Source organism: Pipra filicauda, unplaced genomic scaffold, assembly GCF_003945595.2.
Source record: "Pipra filicauda isolate LSUMZ 115617 unplaced genomic scaffold, ASM394559v2 scaffold87_size3191425_pilon, whole genome shotgun sequence".
Taxonomy (NCBI): domain Eukaryota; kingdom Metazoa; phylum Chordata; class Aves; order Passeriformes; family Pipridae; genus Pipra; species Pipra filicauda.
In genome coordinates, this window is record NW_024105064.1 from 3,060,917 (window position 1) to 3,075,015 (window position 14,099).

At 46.2% G+C, this 14,099-nt stretch overlaps 1 protein-coding gene across 5 annotated transcripts in view; it reads left to right on the forward strand.

The window, feature by feature from the left end:
* The window catches only part of PRDM16 (PR/SET domain 16), a 258,782-nt gene that overhangs the window by 131,061 nt on the left and 113,622 nt on the right, over positions 1–14,099 (forward strand). For all 5 annotated transcript variants that reach the window (XM_027742982.2, XM_027742963.2, XM_027742972.2 and 2 more), the window contains one exon: positions 4,940–4,990. In XM_027742982.2, the coding sequence (XP_027598783.1) occupies positions 4,940–4,990 (51 nt within the window). The remainder of the gene's footprint in view (positions 1–4,939; positions 4,991–14,099) is intronic.

Genomic DNA, 14,099 nt, shown 5'->3' on the forward strand with positions numbered 1-14,099 from the left:
GATGGAGAGAGACTATTTACAAGGGCCTGGAGGGACAGGACAGGGGGGAATGGCTTCAGAGTGACAGATGGGACACTGGGAATTCTTCCCTGGGTGGATGGGGAGACCCTGGCACAGGTTGCCCAGAGAAGCTGTGGCTGCCCCTGGATACCTGGAAGTGTCCAAGGCCAGGTTGGATGGGGCTTGGAGCAACCTGGGATAGTGGGAGGTGTCCTTGGAACAAGATCTCTGAGGTCCCTCCCAACCCAACCCATTCTGTGACTCTGTGATAATATATTTGGAGTTATAAAGAGTCTCTGTGTGTGTCAGAGCCAAGCCCTCCTGTCCCAGCAGCCAGTTGTAATTCAGATTAAGTTGTCCCAGCAGTCCCCCCATCCCAGCCCTGTCTCTGAAGGGTGTCCTGGGCATGGTCATTCCCAGGGACACCCTGGAGCTGCAGCCCAGAGCACTCAGACTGAAGGGGGATCCCCGTGGAATACCTGCCGTGGGTTTTGGTGCTCTGTGCTGGAGGGCTGGGTCCCACAGGGTGCTTTGTGCTCCCGGCCTCTGCCCAGGAGAGCACTTATGGATGGAGACATTTGTGTTTCAGCTCATTTCACTGATGCTGCTCACTTAAACACCTGATGGGCCGGGGCCAGCACTCTCAGGAGTTGGCAGGATAAAACTTTTAAGGGGATAACTAATGGAAATTAGGAAGAACAAGATTTGTGGCTTACTAGCAGCATTATCTTCTGAGCTGGAGTGGAACAAAGGTGCAGGGAAAGATGTGAACATCCGAGCTGCTCCCTGTGCTGGACAGGAGAGGTGCCTCTGTGCAGATACACAGTTGTGTCCAAATGGTTTTACCTGTTCAGAAACCACAGCCTGGTCAGGGCTGGGATGGACACTGTCAGCTGCAGGATTGCTCTGCTGCTCTGGCTGATGCTCAGCAGCACAAAGTGCCAGAGCTCGAGGAGTGTCTGGATGAGGCTCTCAGGCTCATGGTGGGGTTCTTGGTGCTGTCCTGTGCAGGGCCAGGAGTTCTGCACTCTGATGGTCTTTGTGGGTCCCTTCCAGCTCAGGGTATTCTGTGATTTTATGATTCTATGACCTGAGATGTTTTCTAGAGCCACAACAAGCTGGCTGGGAGGAGCCATTTGCTCTGCACGTTGTGTTGTTCTCCAGTGCTCCAAGGGACTGGTGTGGTCACTGCACTGCAGCCAGGCAGAGTCACTCTGCCATTAACTCAACTATTAACAGCACAAAGTAGGCACAGAAGGGTCACAGCCTTGATTTCATCTGAAATATTAATGTGAACTTGTGTGCAAGTAGGAATCAGAGGCCCTCAGCTAATTTAAGGCAAAGTGAGTGTTTCCAAGGCGGTTTTTTCCATGAACCAGCTGTGTGGTGTTCTCTGAAGAAGAGGCAGGTTTGAGACAGTGCAGGTGGCACAGCCCATGTTCCAGAGCTGGCAGTGATGTCCCCATAGTGCTGACCTGGGCAGGATGGCTTGGGAAGGGTGAATGTCAAGGGCAGGTGCCCAGGCACTGGTTGAAGCACTGAAGTGCTCATTTAGCTTTGTCTTAGTGACACCATTGGTGTTGTACTGAGCTCTTACTAAAAATTAACATGAAAATGAAGACCAAGTTATTGGAAAAAGTGCTATTACCTGCCTATTGACCTCTGTGCAATTACTGGGCATTCTCCTCTCTTTCCAACTCGGAGCAGAAGTGTAAACACCTCTTTAAAATCAAGGTTCTCAGAGGTGCAGCAGGGGCTGGTTCCACTCCGTCATCTTCTTTGCCTTCGGGGGTTGCTGAATGCATCAGGCCGTGCCTATTGAAGTTTTGGTTGAGGTTTTTTTTTTCTGAAATGACAGTTTATCTGAGCTCAGGGAATGAATGGATAACGTTACTATTTACATAAGCTCATTGTGATCTGTCTCGGTAATGTAATCAAATTAGGGTTAACTGCAGCTGCAGAATGCCAGCTTGTAAACTGTTTTTCAAAAAGAATCACATGGTGTTACTTGACATGTTTAGTATACATTCAGGGGGCTTTGCAAAAATTATAGCACATCCCCAACTGATGTAACTGAGTCAGGATTGTGTTGCCACCAGTTCCCTGGACCCAGGAAAGGGAAGGAGGTGAAATCCATCGCCGGGGCAGATCCACCTCCAGGCCAGCCCCACAGCACAGGCTGCTCTGACGTGGCTGCTGCTGACATGTTGTCTTTCCCTTGGCTAAAATCAACATATCAGTTGATAGAAAAAGCCTGTGGTGTAAATTCTGAGTACATTTAGGAACATCTGTGTGAAGTGCAGGAGTGCAGCCCCCAGCACGTGTCCAGCACTATATTTAGTCTCACGGCATTCGCACAAGACAAAGTCCAGCCTGAGCTAAAATTACCCAATGAGTAGATTTTCAAAGTATCTTTTGTTATTCTTATTAATAAACATCACATCTGGAACTCGCTTTTCCCTCCATCTCCCTTTCCCCTTCAGTGAGGAGGTGCCATGTACATCCCACATTGCATCACCCCCTTCTCCTTGGGCATGGAGAGGGATCTCCCAGGGTGTGCCAGGGTACCTGTGTGACTCCTGAGCTGCTGTCTGACCACACAGGTGTTGTCACACACTGTTTATTCCACACTGGGAACACAGAAGAAGAATTCTGAGGTTTCCTCCACCCCCCAGGAAGGTTTCTGGGGGCTCAGTCAGAGCCCTGGCAGCTGTTGGGCAGCAGCAGGTTTGGGGTTCTGGCCTCTGCCCCTACACACACACAGACACCCCACCAATCCCAACCCCATCCCAGTGTCAAACTCTGCTGGCTGGGGAAGTGGGGCATTGAGGACATTCAGGCTGTGGGCCATGGCCCAGCCAGGGCAGATGGTCTGTGGCAGAGCTCAGTCCCACACTGTTTCGTTTTGGACATCTTTTTTAAATCAGGTGTAAAGAAAGGACAGAAAATATAATCTAAACCCAGTTCTTAGTCTCCCACCACTGCTAAAAGGCCTTTTCACACTCAGAATCATGGAATCGTTAAGGTTGGAAAAGACCTTTAATACCCAGTTCAGCACAAGCACCGTGATCACCATTAAATGTCCATGTTCTGAGAGTTTGAGTGTGGAGAGGCTTCCATTGAAGCTGAAATTCTTCATGAAATCAGGGTTTGTTTCCCCAGAAGTTCTGTAATAGAAGAAAAGTCAAAAATCAGCCACTTTTGGATATTTCAGATGAGCAGTGGGATCAGAACCACTGAGGGTTTCTGCACAATTACCATTTTTTAATAGGTATGAAATAATTTTCACAGGAATTGTGTTTTCTTAGAATTTTGAAATTTGGGATCTGCTATGAATTGAAAGGAAAAAAAAGAAAAAAAAAAACAACTTCGAGGACCAGAACTTGCCCCTTGAGCGCAGCTCTGTGCAAACCAACAAAAGGAAGCTTGTGTTGGCATCCAGATCCCGACTCAGGAATTCCTGACTCTTAAGCCTGTTTATACAGGGCTCCACCACAGCCCAATTTGCACTTCATTTGAGTTTTCTTTCCCCTCCACGTTTATGGTCACGTTGAACGGGTGGATTAAGCATCTGAAGGCACAGATGTAACCAATTGTTGTTTAAAGGGGTTTAGCAGATAATAATTGCACTTAAGTGTCTTCATTTGGAGGCAGCAGCATCCCACTGAGGCTTTCCAGTCATTTAGCATCTGTATTTCATCTCTGGAAGCTTCGTGGTCTAATTCTCCAAAGGTTTTGGGGTTGCTGGTTCCCGGGGAGAGCCCGGGAGCGCCCTCGGGAGCAGCCAGCATTCCCGGGCAGGTAGGGGACACTCCTGGCTGGGCAGGATGGATGGTTCAGGATGGATAGTTCACTGCAGTGATTCCCGGGGAGTTGTCAGTGTATGGATGTGCACAGGGACAGGAACACACAGGTTTTTATGGCTCTGGGATTCACCTCGTGATCCCATTTGCTCTCAGCTACTTTTGAAGCCGCAGTTTCAGTGTCTGCGGGGACTGGTGGAAAGCACAGAATGGTTTAGGGTTCTTCCTTTCTTTTGCTTTTCTCTCTGGTCCCTTCCCGTTCTCCTGCCCCTTTCCCTTCCCTTCCCTTGCTCCTTTCTCCTTTCCTTGTGTTTACCCTCGGCCATCCCAGCCCCTGAGCCCCGGGAGCTGCTCCAATCCTCGGCCGCTCTCTGCGGTCCCTTCCCGGCGTGTTTACCCTGCTGGGGTATCCAGGGTGATGGAAAGTTGAGGTACTTGACCTCCCCGAAAGCCTGCTGACCTGGAGCTAATCTGAGGTGGAGCACAGCAGCGATTTAATGACTTGTTCCCCCACACCTCTGCTGGAGGGGGAATTAAGGAGCTCCCTGAGCAGCCGCCGGGAGCGCTGGGAGGGGTCGGAGCATCCCGGGGCTGTTCCTGCTCCAGGGCCCCCATTCCCTTAGTGCCCATGGTCACAGCCCTGCCAGCTGGGGAAGGAGCACGTGCCAGCCAAATGTAAGGGAACTATTTAGAGAAGCTACAGAAACCTTCAAATATTGATCCTGACGGGTCCCTTCCACCTCGATACATTCTGACTCCATGATTCTATAATAGTTCTGGTATCAGCCCTCCATCCAGCTCCCAGAATGGCTGGGTTACTCTTCTGCAGTTGAGAGTTTTGGCCGTTATTCTTTTTAAATACTATTAATAATTTATTGTTGTTGTTGTTGCTGTTATTGCATTATTATTGATAATTTATACATCTATTATATTGATATATAATATAACTACTGTATCGATATATAGCATATAACACTGATATATATTGATAATAAATATAATTGATAATGTTATTATTATTATCTTCATCATTATTATAATCATCATCATCACAACCACAGCAATCATCCCTATTATCTTGTAACATTCTTAGTTGTGACTCAACTCTCTTTTGTTTCTGTTCTGTTTTTCCCCAGCAAGTACTGACTGATCCTGAGGTGACCTCCCAAGAGGGCAATATAAAAAAGGTAGGATGTGGCTCAATCTTATGTGAAATGTTTTACTCCCTGGCTCTGAAACAGATCTGGACCATTTTCTCACATTTGTCCCAAAGTGTGTCTGTCGCAATAATGTCATAAAAGTTTTCCAGTATTTGCTGTTGCTGTTTTGGATTAAGTGTTGTGGTTCTATTGGCATATTCTGCTGTCTTTTTGTGATTCCAGTTATTATGAAAGAGAAAATAATAGTTTGAGGTGTTCCTTGACTCTGCTACAACATAAACAGCTGCTGGCCCAAATCAGAAAACCTCATTTACCTCTTTTCCAGTAAAAGAAAATGTTGGTCCTTTGTTAAAAGTGCTAAATTTTTGGAGGTCACTTCACCATGTAAATGTGGCTTATGTGAAGTCCAAGGGAAAAGGAGTAGACATGTGAAAGGGTAAAATTTGACTCATGTGATGTGTTACTGGTGCTTTTCATCACATTGTGGTGCTTATACTCTAACACTGACCAGAGAAAATGTGTTCCTCAGTCAGCCCAGCTGTATAAATGTCTTCATTGGAGCTCTGAGGCAGCCTCAGCATGACATATTTTGGTAGCCAGGCTACTATTCTGGTTGGAGTTATTCTCAGAAGCACTAAAATGAGATTTTTTTTCCTGTGTCTATCTGTTGGTTAATGGCTTCACTAATTAAAGTGTTACAAGTTGTATTTGATTAGAGCCTCTTGGATGCTGGAGCTGGTGTGTCCTCATTTAAATAGGGAGTTGTTTGTGGTTCCTTTCCTATGCAGTTGTCTTATGAAGGATATTCACAGTCCTGTTTGTAAAGTTTTTGGAAGTGGGAAATATTTGAGATTGGAACTTGCCACAGCTGCCACTGCTGTTCCTGCAGCGTCGCTGCTGCTCCTTGACTCGGGAAGCTGAAAGCAAACTCCTGTTTCACTCTGGCAAACAAAGTGAAATGTAATACTTGTCAGGCTCCAAAGTTAGGTTGGGAAAAGGTATTTAGATGCATGTCCAGTGTGGACTGTTCTATTCTTACCACGTACAGAAAAAGCAGGTTTTATTTTCACCAGCCGGGCTCCCAACGGGGAACATCCTCTGACCACGCAGTGACCTCAGGAGGGACCTGTGGCAGCAGAGCTGAACTTTTTACCTTGGGCATCTCCATAACTCACGGGGTGTCTGTCTCTGCCTCTGTGGGATCCTTTTGTCTGGACAGACGTGGTGACAAGGTGGCAGGTTCTTATTATCAAACGCACTTCTCACGAGGGTGGAGTGAAAGCTCCGCTGGTTCTTGTGCAGCCTTTAATTCCAGTATCACAGATGAATTCTCCATCCCCACCTCCAGAACGTGCCCTAAATAGAGCAGGAGTTGTGTGAAACAGGGTAGAAGGAAACAGGAGACTGGCACCTTTATATGTTCAATCCTTGGGTTTGTATTTAAACTTCATTCCTTCTATTTCGAGGGAGACTGTGGCAAAAACTACAGGTCTTTGTAAAATACCATGTCCCTAAATATTTCCTGTACTACAGATATAAAACTGGACAATTATGATATTTGACAAGGGGGGAAGGACTGGCCTTCCACTTGTGTCTTTTAAATGCATTGTAGAGAAGCACTAGTGGGTTTATGAGGTGATAAATTTATTGAAGGATGGGCAATAGGGTTTTACAGCTGGGGTAAAGGAGGTCAGAGCAGTAAGGTAAAGAGTTCAAGTCTAAACTTTATGGCTTGTGAAAAGACTACTGTGAGACAGCTTTTCAGTCAGAAGAAAATGAAAAATAAAGAATGAGAAATCATTCTGGACATTTTTTGTGGTGTCTTAAAATTGTTTGGAAGGAGCACTCTGGCGTTTGGCTCCGGGGGTACAAAACCCTCCCGGGAGCAGATTCCCTCTCCCAGCCTCTCTGAATCACTCAGCTGTCATACCCCTGAAGACACAATAGTTGAGATTTGACTTCAATTTATTCCTGTTCCTTCAGAGATAAGTTGGTGGCGAGAAGGTGACTGAAGACAAATGTGACTGTGGTGGGTGGGCTGATTTAAACTGGAGCTGCAGAGACCATCATTGCAGTGGCTCCTTTACTGTATCACAGGTTCAGAATTGGGCACTGACAAGGACTAGAAAGAGAAATAAAAATCTGGAATGCAGGGAAAAAAATCTGTAAAACCAGGAGAAGGCAGGGAAGGGAAGGGGATGGCAGTGAGAGGGGTAGGGAGGATGTGCAGGAAGGAATCTCTGCTTAAAAACTGATCCAGAATTATCTCTGCTGTTAACCTGCTGGGGGGGGGGGAAGCTCTTTTACATAACTATTCATGAACTGAAAGGCAGTGAGAAGTCTGAAGATGTAGCATAGCAGAGATTGTTATATGGCTCATTTTTGGCTTGGAGCAAAAAAAAAATAAGTATTTTCCCACTATATCTGGTATTTTTCAGTTTGTATTCCTGTTATTTCTGCTGGGACCACTAACACCACAAAGCTGATTTCTTTGTTAGTGGTTGTCTGACAGGAATTAAGATTTCAATATTATCAAAGGACCCGTACCCAGGTTCATTTTCTGTATCTGTGCTGTGCCATGGACTGAAGTGTGCTGTACTCCTGATGAGTTCTCTCCTTGTGTCATCCGTGCTTGCTGATATTTAGTTTAACTTGGACAAATATACACGAGCTCCTCACCCTGATTGTTTAGCTTTAAATAATCAATTGTGAAACCAATACGAAAATAGGAAATTCACTTATTTCATTGCCCTGAATGCAGGCACTCAGAGCTGTGCCCAAAACAGGAGTTATACCTTTGGGTGTATCGTCCCCTGGTCCCAAACGCCTTTTTCCCAACCCATGTCCCTGCAGTCTGTTTATTTTGCTCAGAGAGCAGCTCCTGTGCTCTCTCCCTCTGAATTTTCTGAGCTCCTCCGCTGTGTTTAATGAATGGGAACAGCAGCTCGTTGTCGTTGTTTTCAGCATCGTTGTCACTTTGGCTTTAACTTGGAGCTGAAAGATTCCGACTTCCTCTGGCAGGAAGGAGGCCGGTGTCCCTCACACATCCCAGGTTTTCAGTGGGTGTGTTTGTCTCTCCTCTAAGAGTCACTTTGGCTGAGGGTTGGAGAAGGCTGGGGAAGGATCTGTGTGTGCACAGAGCTCCCAGCCAGGCTCCTCTGGACAGGCTGTTTTTCTGACCGTGGTGACAAGGGACCTCAGGGACTTCTCTCTTCAGTAGACTCTCTATTTAGTTTCTGTTTACTTAGAGGGAATAGCCTGAGGGGCTACTGGAGAGAAAACATCTGTGGGAGATAATCTATAGAGTTATCTATCTATCACTCTTGTCGACCCTGTCTCCCTTGAGAGCAAGCTGAGAGACTTGTAATAAAAAGGCATTGCTGAAGAGGCTTTAGGGACAAATAAAGAGACATGTTAAGGGCCAGCTGAAAAAGGATAGAAGACATTATTAAAGCTCAATAGCCATCTTATCAAAATCCAATAGGATAGGCATTTGGCAAAAGGCTTTAAATTTATTCTTTGACTTTCTGGAGAGCTTGAATTTATCCATTAACAAGAATGTGCTGCACAGGGAGCGGGAGATGCTATCGGCTTCAAAAGGGTTGGATTCAATCTGGTATTGTGCAAAACACAACAAAAACTGAAGACAAAACCAATTTTCCCCCCCTACTTTGGCTGCCTTCATTCCGGCATTGCAAAATACTGGAAGCTGGGAGCGTGAGGCTGATGAGGCTGTAAAGTAAAAGTAATTTATGCAGCACATTTATCCCGTGCTCACAAATCACACGGATGCTTTTAAAAATAAAGTTACCGTTAGAAAACTGGGCGAGATGAGAAATTTCGACCTCTCGCAGAGCACCGAGTAGTAAACAAAAAAAAAACCAAAACACCTCAGGTACGTGGAAAGCTTTTAGTCCTGAAACAAAAGTAAAAGCCGGCGACTGTTTTGCCGCTGCAGATGCGAAACGGGGATGGGGCCATAAATCTCCCCGGGTTTGTTATTATATCCAAAACGCTACAGGTCACAGGAACCATCTGATACTTCAGGAACACATTGTTCGCGCGAGATGATTGATTGATAATTATGATAATTTGCCAAATGATTATTTGGGTATTATGAGCGCGGCTTGCCCCGCCGGAGCGCTGTGAAGACATTTTCTATATCACGGGCCCGTCAGAAATGGCCTCTGGCAACGAGGGATGTGGAAAGGTCTGGCCGGGCTCTCCCGGCGGGATCTGTAGGACTGATGAATGATGACCCAGAGGAGTAAGAAATCAGACTTCAATAAGCAGTCAGGAAGGTAGTTAGGGAAGAGCAAGGGAACTGTTAACTGTCTTTTGTGCAGCAATTACTGGCCAGGCCAGACCCCCTCGGGCCTGAGCTGGGGCTGTCAGCACTGCTGTCCACCCGCCCAGAGATCGAATCCCAGATTTGAACTCGGGCTCTGCAGAGGGCCCTGCTCTGCAGCACAAAGCACACGTGCAGTCCTGCAGTTAGCCTGGATCAGGAATATGTTTATTTTCTCTGGCTGGTGAGAGGGGTTCCGAATCTGTTAGTGAAGATTTAAGCCCCCGAATTTCAGCGGTGTTTCTTCACCTTCCCGTGTATTGAAGAATCAACCCCCAGAGCTTTAAAACAATTTTCCTCCTGGCTGAGGATCTCCCAGAGCTGGAGGCTGATGATGCCCCACAACCCCACGGGATGGTGAATGGGGAACAATCCCCATCAGGGGAGTTACAGCCCTGATTCCCCGTGGTCACTGCCTCACAACCACTGTTTCAGAGAGAGCTTTCATTTGCTTGTTTTATAGGTTGTATCTTTATGAAATAAAGGTATATTTAGCAGCCACAAACAGAGGCAGCTTTGAGTTGATTTTTATAATCTTTTCCTGAATAGACTTGCGTCATTCCAATAAGCCCCGGACAAAAGAGTGGACAGTTGTCTGAGAGTCTTTTTTATAACATTTCTCTCTTTCTATTGTTAGAGAGCTGCTAATAAAAGAACCAGGAGTCCATTAATTCAGTGAATGAACATATAGTAAAGTCAGTTCCCTCTTGAGAACAATAATGTTGCGGTCAGCTTAGGTTTCCATGGAAACTAAGTACTTCTAAGAAGTTTGCATCCTTGATTTTGCTGAAATGAAGCATGTAAAGTAAAAAAAAAGGTGTAAGGCTGGCACGGAAAAGTCGGCACAGAAAGTGATGGTTAAAATATTTTGTGGGAATAACATTGTGTGTTTAATTTCTGTGATACAGATGTTTGGGCTTGGTTGTTTAGTGTGTGTGTGTGTATGAGAAATGGTTCCATGAAAAGGGCTCCGGGGCTTTGAGCCCATAAATCAGGCCGAGTTAAGGAGACTTGCAGTGGTTAAGTTTGCTTTCTCTGTATCTCCAGCACGTTGGGTCAGTCCAGCCACGCACATCTCCAGGAGGTGTAACAGTGTCTGGGCCCAGGGCTCTGTCCCAGGGCTTCCAGAAGTGCAGGCAATTAAATGGTTAATGGCAATTAACATGTGCTCTATGGCAAGTTAATGTAGAGTTTGAATATGGTGTGAACACCTCGTGCAATCTTGAATGAGACCTTTTTGTGGAGTAAGTTGGTTCTTTTCCTCCCTCCAGTGTGAACCCCAGAGCAGTGACTCGAGCTGTTCTTTAGCACTGATTTATAACCTGCTGTCTTGTTTCCTTGAATTGCTGTAGCTGAGGGAAGTGTCCAAAATGCTGAGCTGTTTACACACGTTGTGCCAAGTGACACATCTCTGCTGAGCAGCATCTCCTCAGATAAGTGTCTGTTAACTGCAGGCACAGTTATGGGAGGTCACCTTGTCATTGTAACGCACAGGCACACAGACTGTGTGGTGGCCTCACGTTCAGAACCAAACCAGCTCCGTTTTTGGGGAGGTGAGGAGGCAGGAGCTGCTCCCCTGGCAAAACAAACCAACCCAGGCACGAGTTCCACTCGGGATCTGCCGTGTCTCTGGTGTGAGCACTGAGGCTGATGTCTGGTGCCTGACCAGGGATCTGCTCGAGGGGGAATCACCAAACCCCTCCACTGGGGATTCAGAATCCTTCCCTGGGAGGGTGGGCAGGCCCTGGCACAGGTTGTCCAGAGAAGCTGTGGCTGCCCCATCCCTGGGAGTGTCCCAGGCCAGGTTGGACAGGGCTTAGAGCAACCTGGGCTAGTGGAAGGTGTCCCTGCCCATGGCAGGGGGTGGCACTGGACAGTCTTTAAGGTCCCTTCCATCCCAAACCATTCTGTGATCAGGGCATAAAGGAGACTCATTAAGACATTTTGGCTGAGCAATCAGTTATGCTAATGATGCATGCAAATTTAAGATTCATGAACTTTATTTAAAACTCAGAGCTTCCTAAACAGTGGGACAGCCACGTGTCCTGGTGAGCGAGCTGCCCTTGCTTGGTGTTTGTGAAAATGCTCACAAACACACGTTGAAACAGTTTGAATGCAAATTAACAGTTTTAACGCACGTTTAAGAGTTTTAGCTCTTCTCTCACAATCCCCCTTCTCTCTCTGTGTCTCGGTGATTCGTTTCAGTGATACTCTGTTAAAAACCCCACGTAAAGAAAATCCTCGAAGTTGGTGTTTGTTCTCTGGGCTCCCGATGTGTTTTTAATTGTTTGCATACCTTGGAGCACAGACCTTCCCCCGCGCTCTGAAAGGCTGGCATTTACATCCCGCCTGGAAGACGATTCCTAGTGAAATAATATTCTGGATGATTAGGAGGCATTACAGCCCCGACTCAGTTTAAAAATGCCAGAATGCCCCAGAGATCCCCATGAATCTGCTGCCAGCCGGCCCCTGTCAGAGCTGAAGGCAGCACTGTCTGGAGCCCAAAATCAACCTCAGGAAGGTCATGTGAAAGAAAATCCTCAGTCATCAGGAAGCCCTTGGCCCCGTGGCCTTTCTGACATTTTCTGACAAACCTTAAATCACCAGAGTAGACAAAACATCACAAATTTTGGAATGATAGCCTCTGGGATTTCAGGGCTGTGTGGTAACTCCGAAGGTAACCCCCCCCCCCCCTCCCCTCGCTCTGCTCTGCAATTCCCCCCTGGATGCAGAGGAGAGCCCAGGAGCTGTTCCTGGAGTCAGCTCTGGATCTGGTCCCACACGTGGGATGGGCTGGGAGCTGACCCAGCACAGAGGAGGGAGATGCTCTGGGCTGGCCCCAGGTATTTCCATGGAACAGGGAACACCCCTCAGGGTGGGGACAAATCGCTCCCAGGGCAGGTTTCTCTTCCGGGGGGAATCTGGAATCAGGAATTTTTGTCCAGTTCTGTACATCAGAGAAGCCAGGTGGCTCTGTCAGTGCAGTCTGTGATCCTGAGGGATGTGCAGGGTTGGGTTAATCCCACTGTGCAGCTGTTAAAGAGAACATGGACCAGGCAGGAGCCTCTTAGAGCTCACGGATAAACGGGAAAACTCGGACAGCAAGTGGGGAGGGAGGAGGGAGGGATGTGGGGGGTGAGTGACCACGAGAGTGACTTGGAATTGGCTCCAACACTTGTGGTGCTGCTTTGAAAAGGCAAAAAGTGAAGCCAAAACACAGGGAACTGGGTGCCAGTCAGCTATAATTAAATATAAATATATATATCTCATAGCAAAACCAAAAAATGCTTTTATTTTATTCTATCAAGTGATTACAAAGTGAAGGTGTGACTGTTGTCCCGTGCACAGTGAATTTTGATGATGGGGTTTTAGATTAGATGAGGTTTTTATGAGATGTGTTCTGAAAGAAAACTCAACCCAAATTTATTTTTCATAGAGCAGTTTCATGAGAAAAATAATTACTAGAAGTCAGCTCTTCTGTGCTGTTCAGTGGTGTCTGCTGCCTTTACCCATGGAAATTTCAGCATGCAACAGCAACACTTTGTAAACACATATATAAATATATAAAAAATAAATATATAACAATAGTAGTAGTAGCAGAAGGAGTCTAAATTAAGTGTTTAAATCCCTTCTTGGCTACCCAAGTGATTAATATTTTTTATTACTTTTTTCCCCTCCTTATTTTAGACTGTAATACAGAATATAGAAAAGAAATACCAAAAGCTGTGGAATAGATTATAAACTGGCTTATAAAGTTTAGAGGAAGTTTTCCTCTTGCTTCTATTGAGGCTCAATGTGCCCTGTAAGTAACTGAAATTAAGAAATCTTCTGTCATATCAAGGCATGTCCTAATCTCCTGGAGTTAGCTGATTATTTTAGGGATTTGTTGACATGAATGTCGGCCCTGGAGAAAGGAGCTGAGTTTGCTACCCGGCATTTTTCCAGCTCATTAATAATTACTGTGCAGATAGTTCTGCATCTCTGCTGTCAGAACATTTTAGACCCTGGTTTGTGCAGTAATTCCTTCTGTTCCAGAAGAATAAATCACAAGTCCTAAAGGAATTGCTTTTCCTAATTTCCACTGGAATTTCAGGCTTACCCTCATCCAGAAGATTGGTTCTTCCTCACGTGGAGTCTGGTGGAAACTCTGGGAATGTACATCAGTGCTGTTGCCTCGAGGCAGTTTTTATGATGGTGCTAAATTCTTCTTTCCTTAAGAATTCAATTTAAAAATGAATCAAGAGGAATTTTCATTTTTTTCATATTTACCCTTCCAATTACATATATCTGTATGTAAACCCAGAAGAGTCTTGACTTTCATTGTTCATCTCTTCTCTTAATACCTGGTTCACTTTTTTTCCTCTTTCTGTGGTTCTGCCCAGAAATAACCTGGGCCTTCCTCCTGGTTATCTTGGCAAATCCAGGCAGTCTCTTACTCGGCTCCTGCTGCCCTGAAATGGAGATTAATCATTTTCTTGGTCACAGGAATCCTAAAAAAGGTGAATCCTGAAACGCTCGTGGCAGGAGTTCAGCTGTGCTGAGGCCCAGGTTGCCATGTAAATCCACACACTCAGGAAAACAGTGTCAGCCGGAGACACCGGCTCTGTCTGGAGCTGGGATGGTCGGGACACTGAATCATTCCTTTGCTTTGAGCTCATCTGGGGTGGGGGTTTCCTTTGAACCTGAATTCCTGTCGGGAACAGAGGTCTGGAGCAGCCCTGGGGGTTATTGTGCCCGGGTTCCTGTGATCCCATAAGGATGGACAATCTTTCCTGGGTAGGTTGTGCT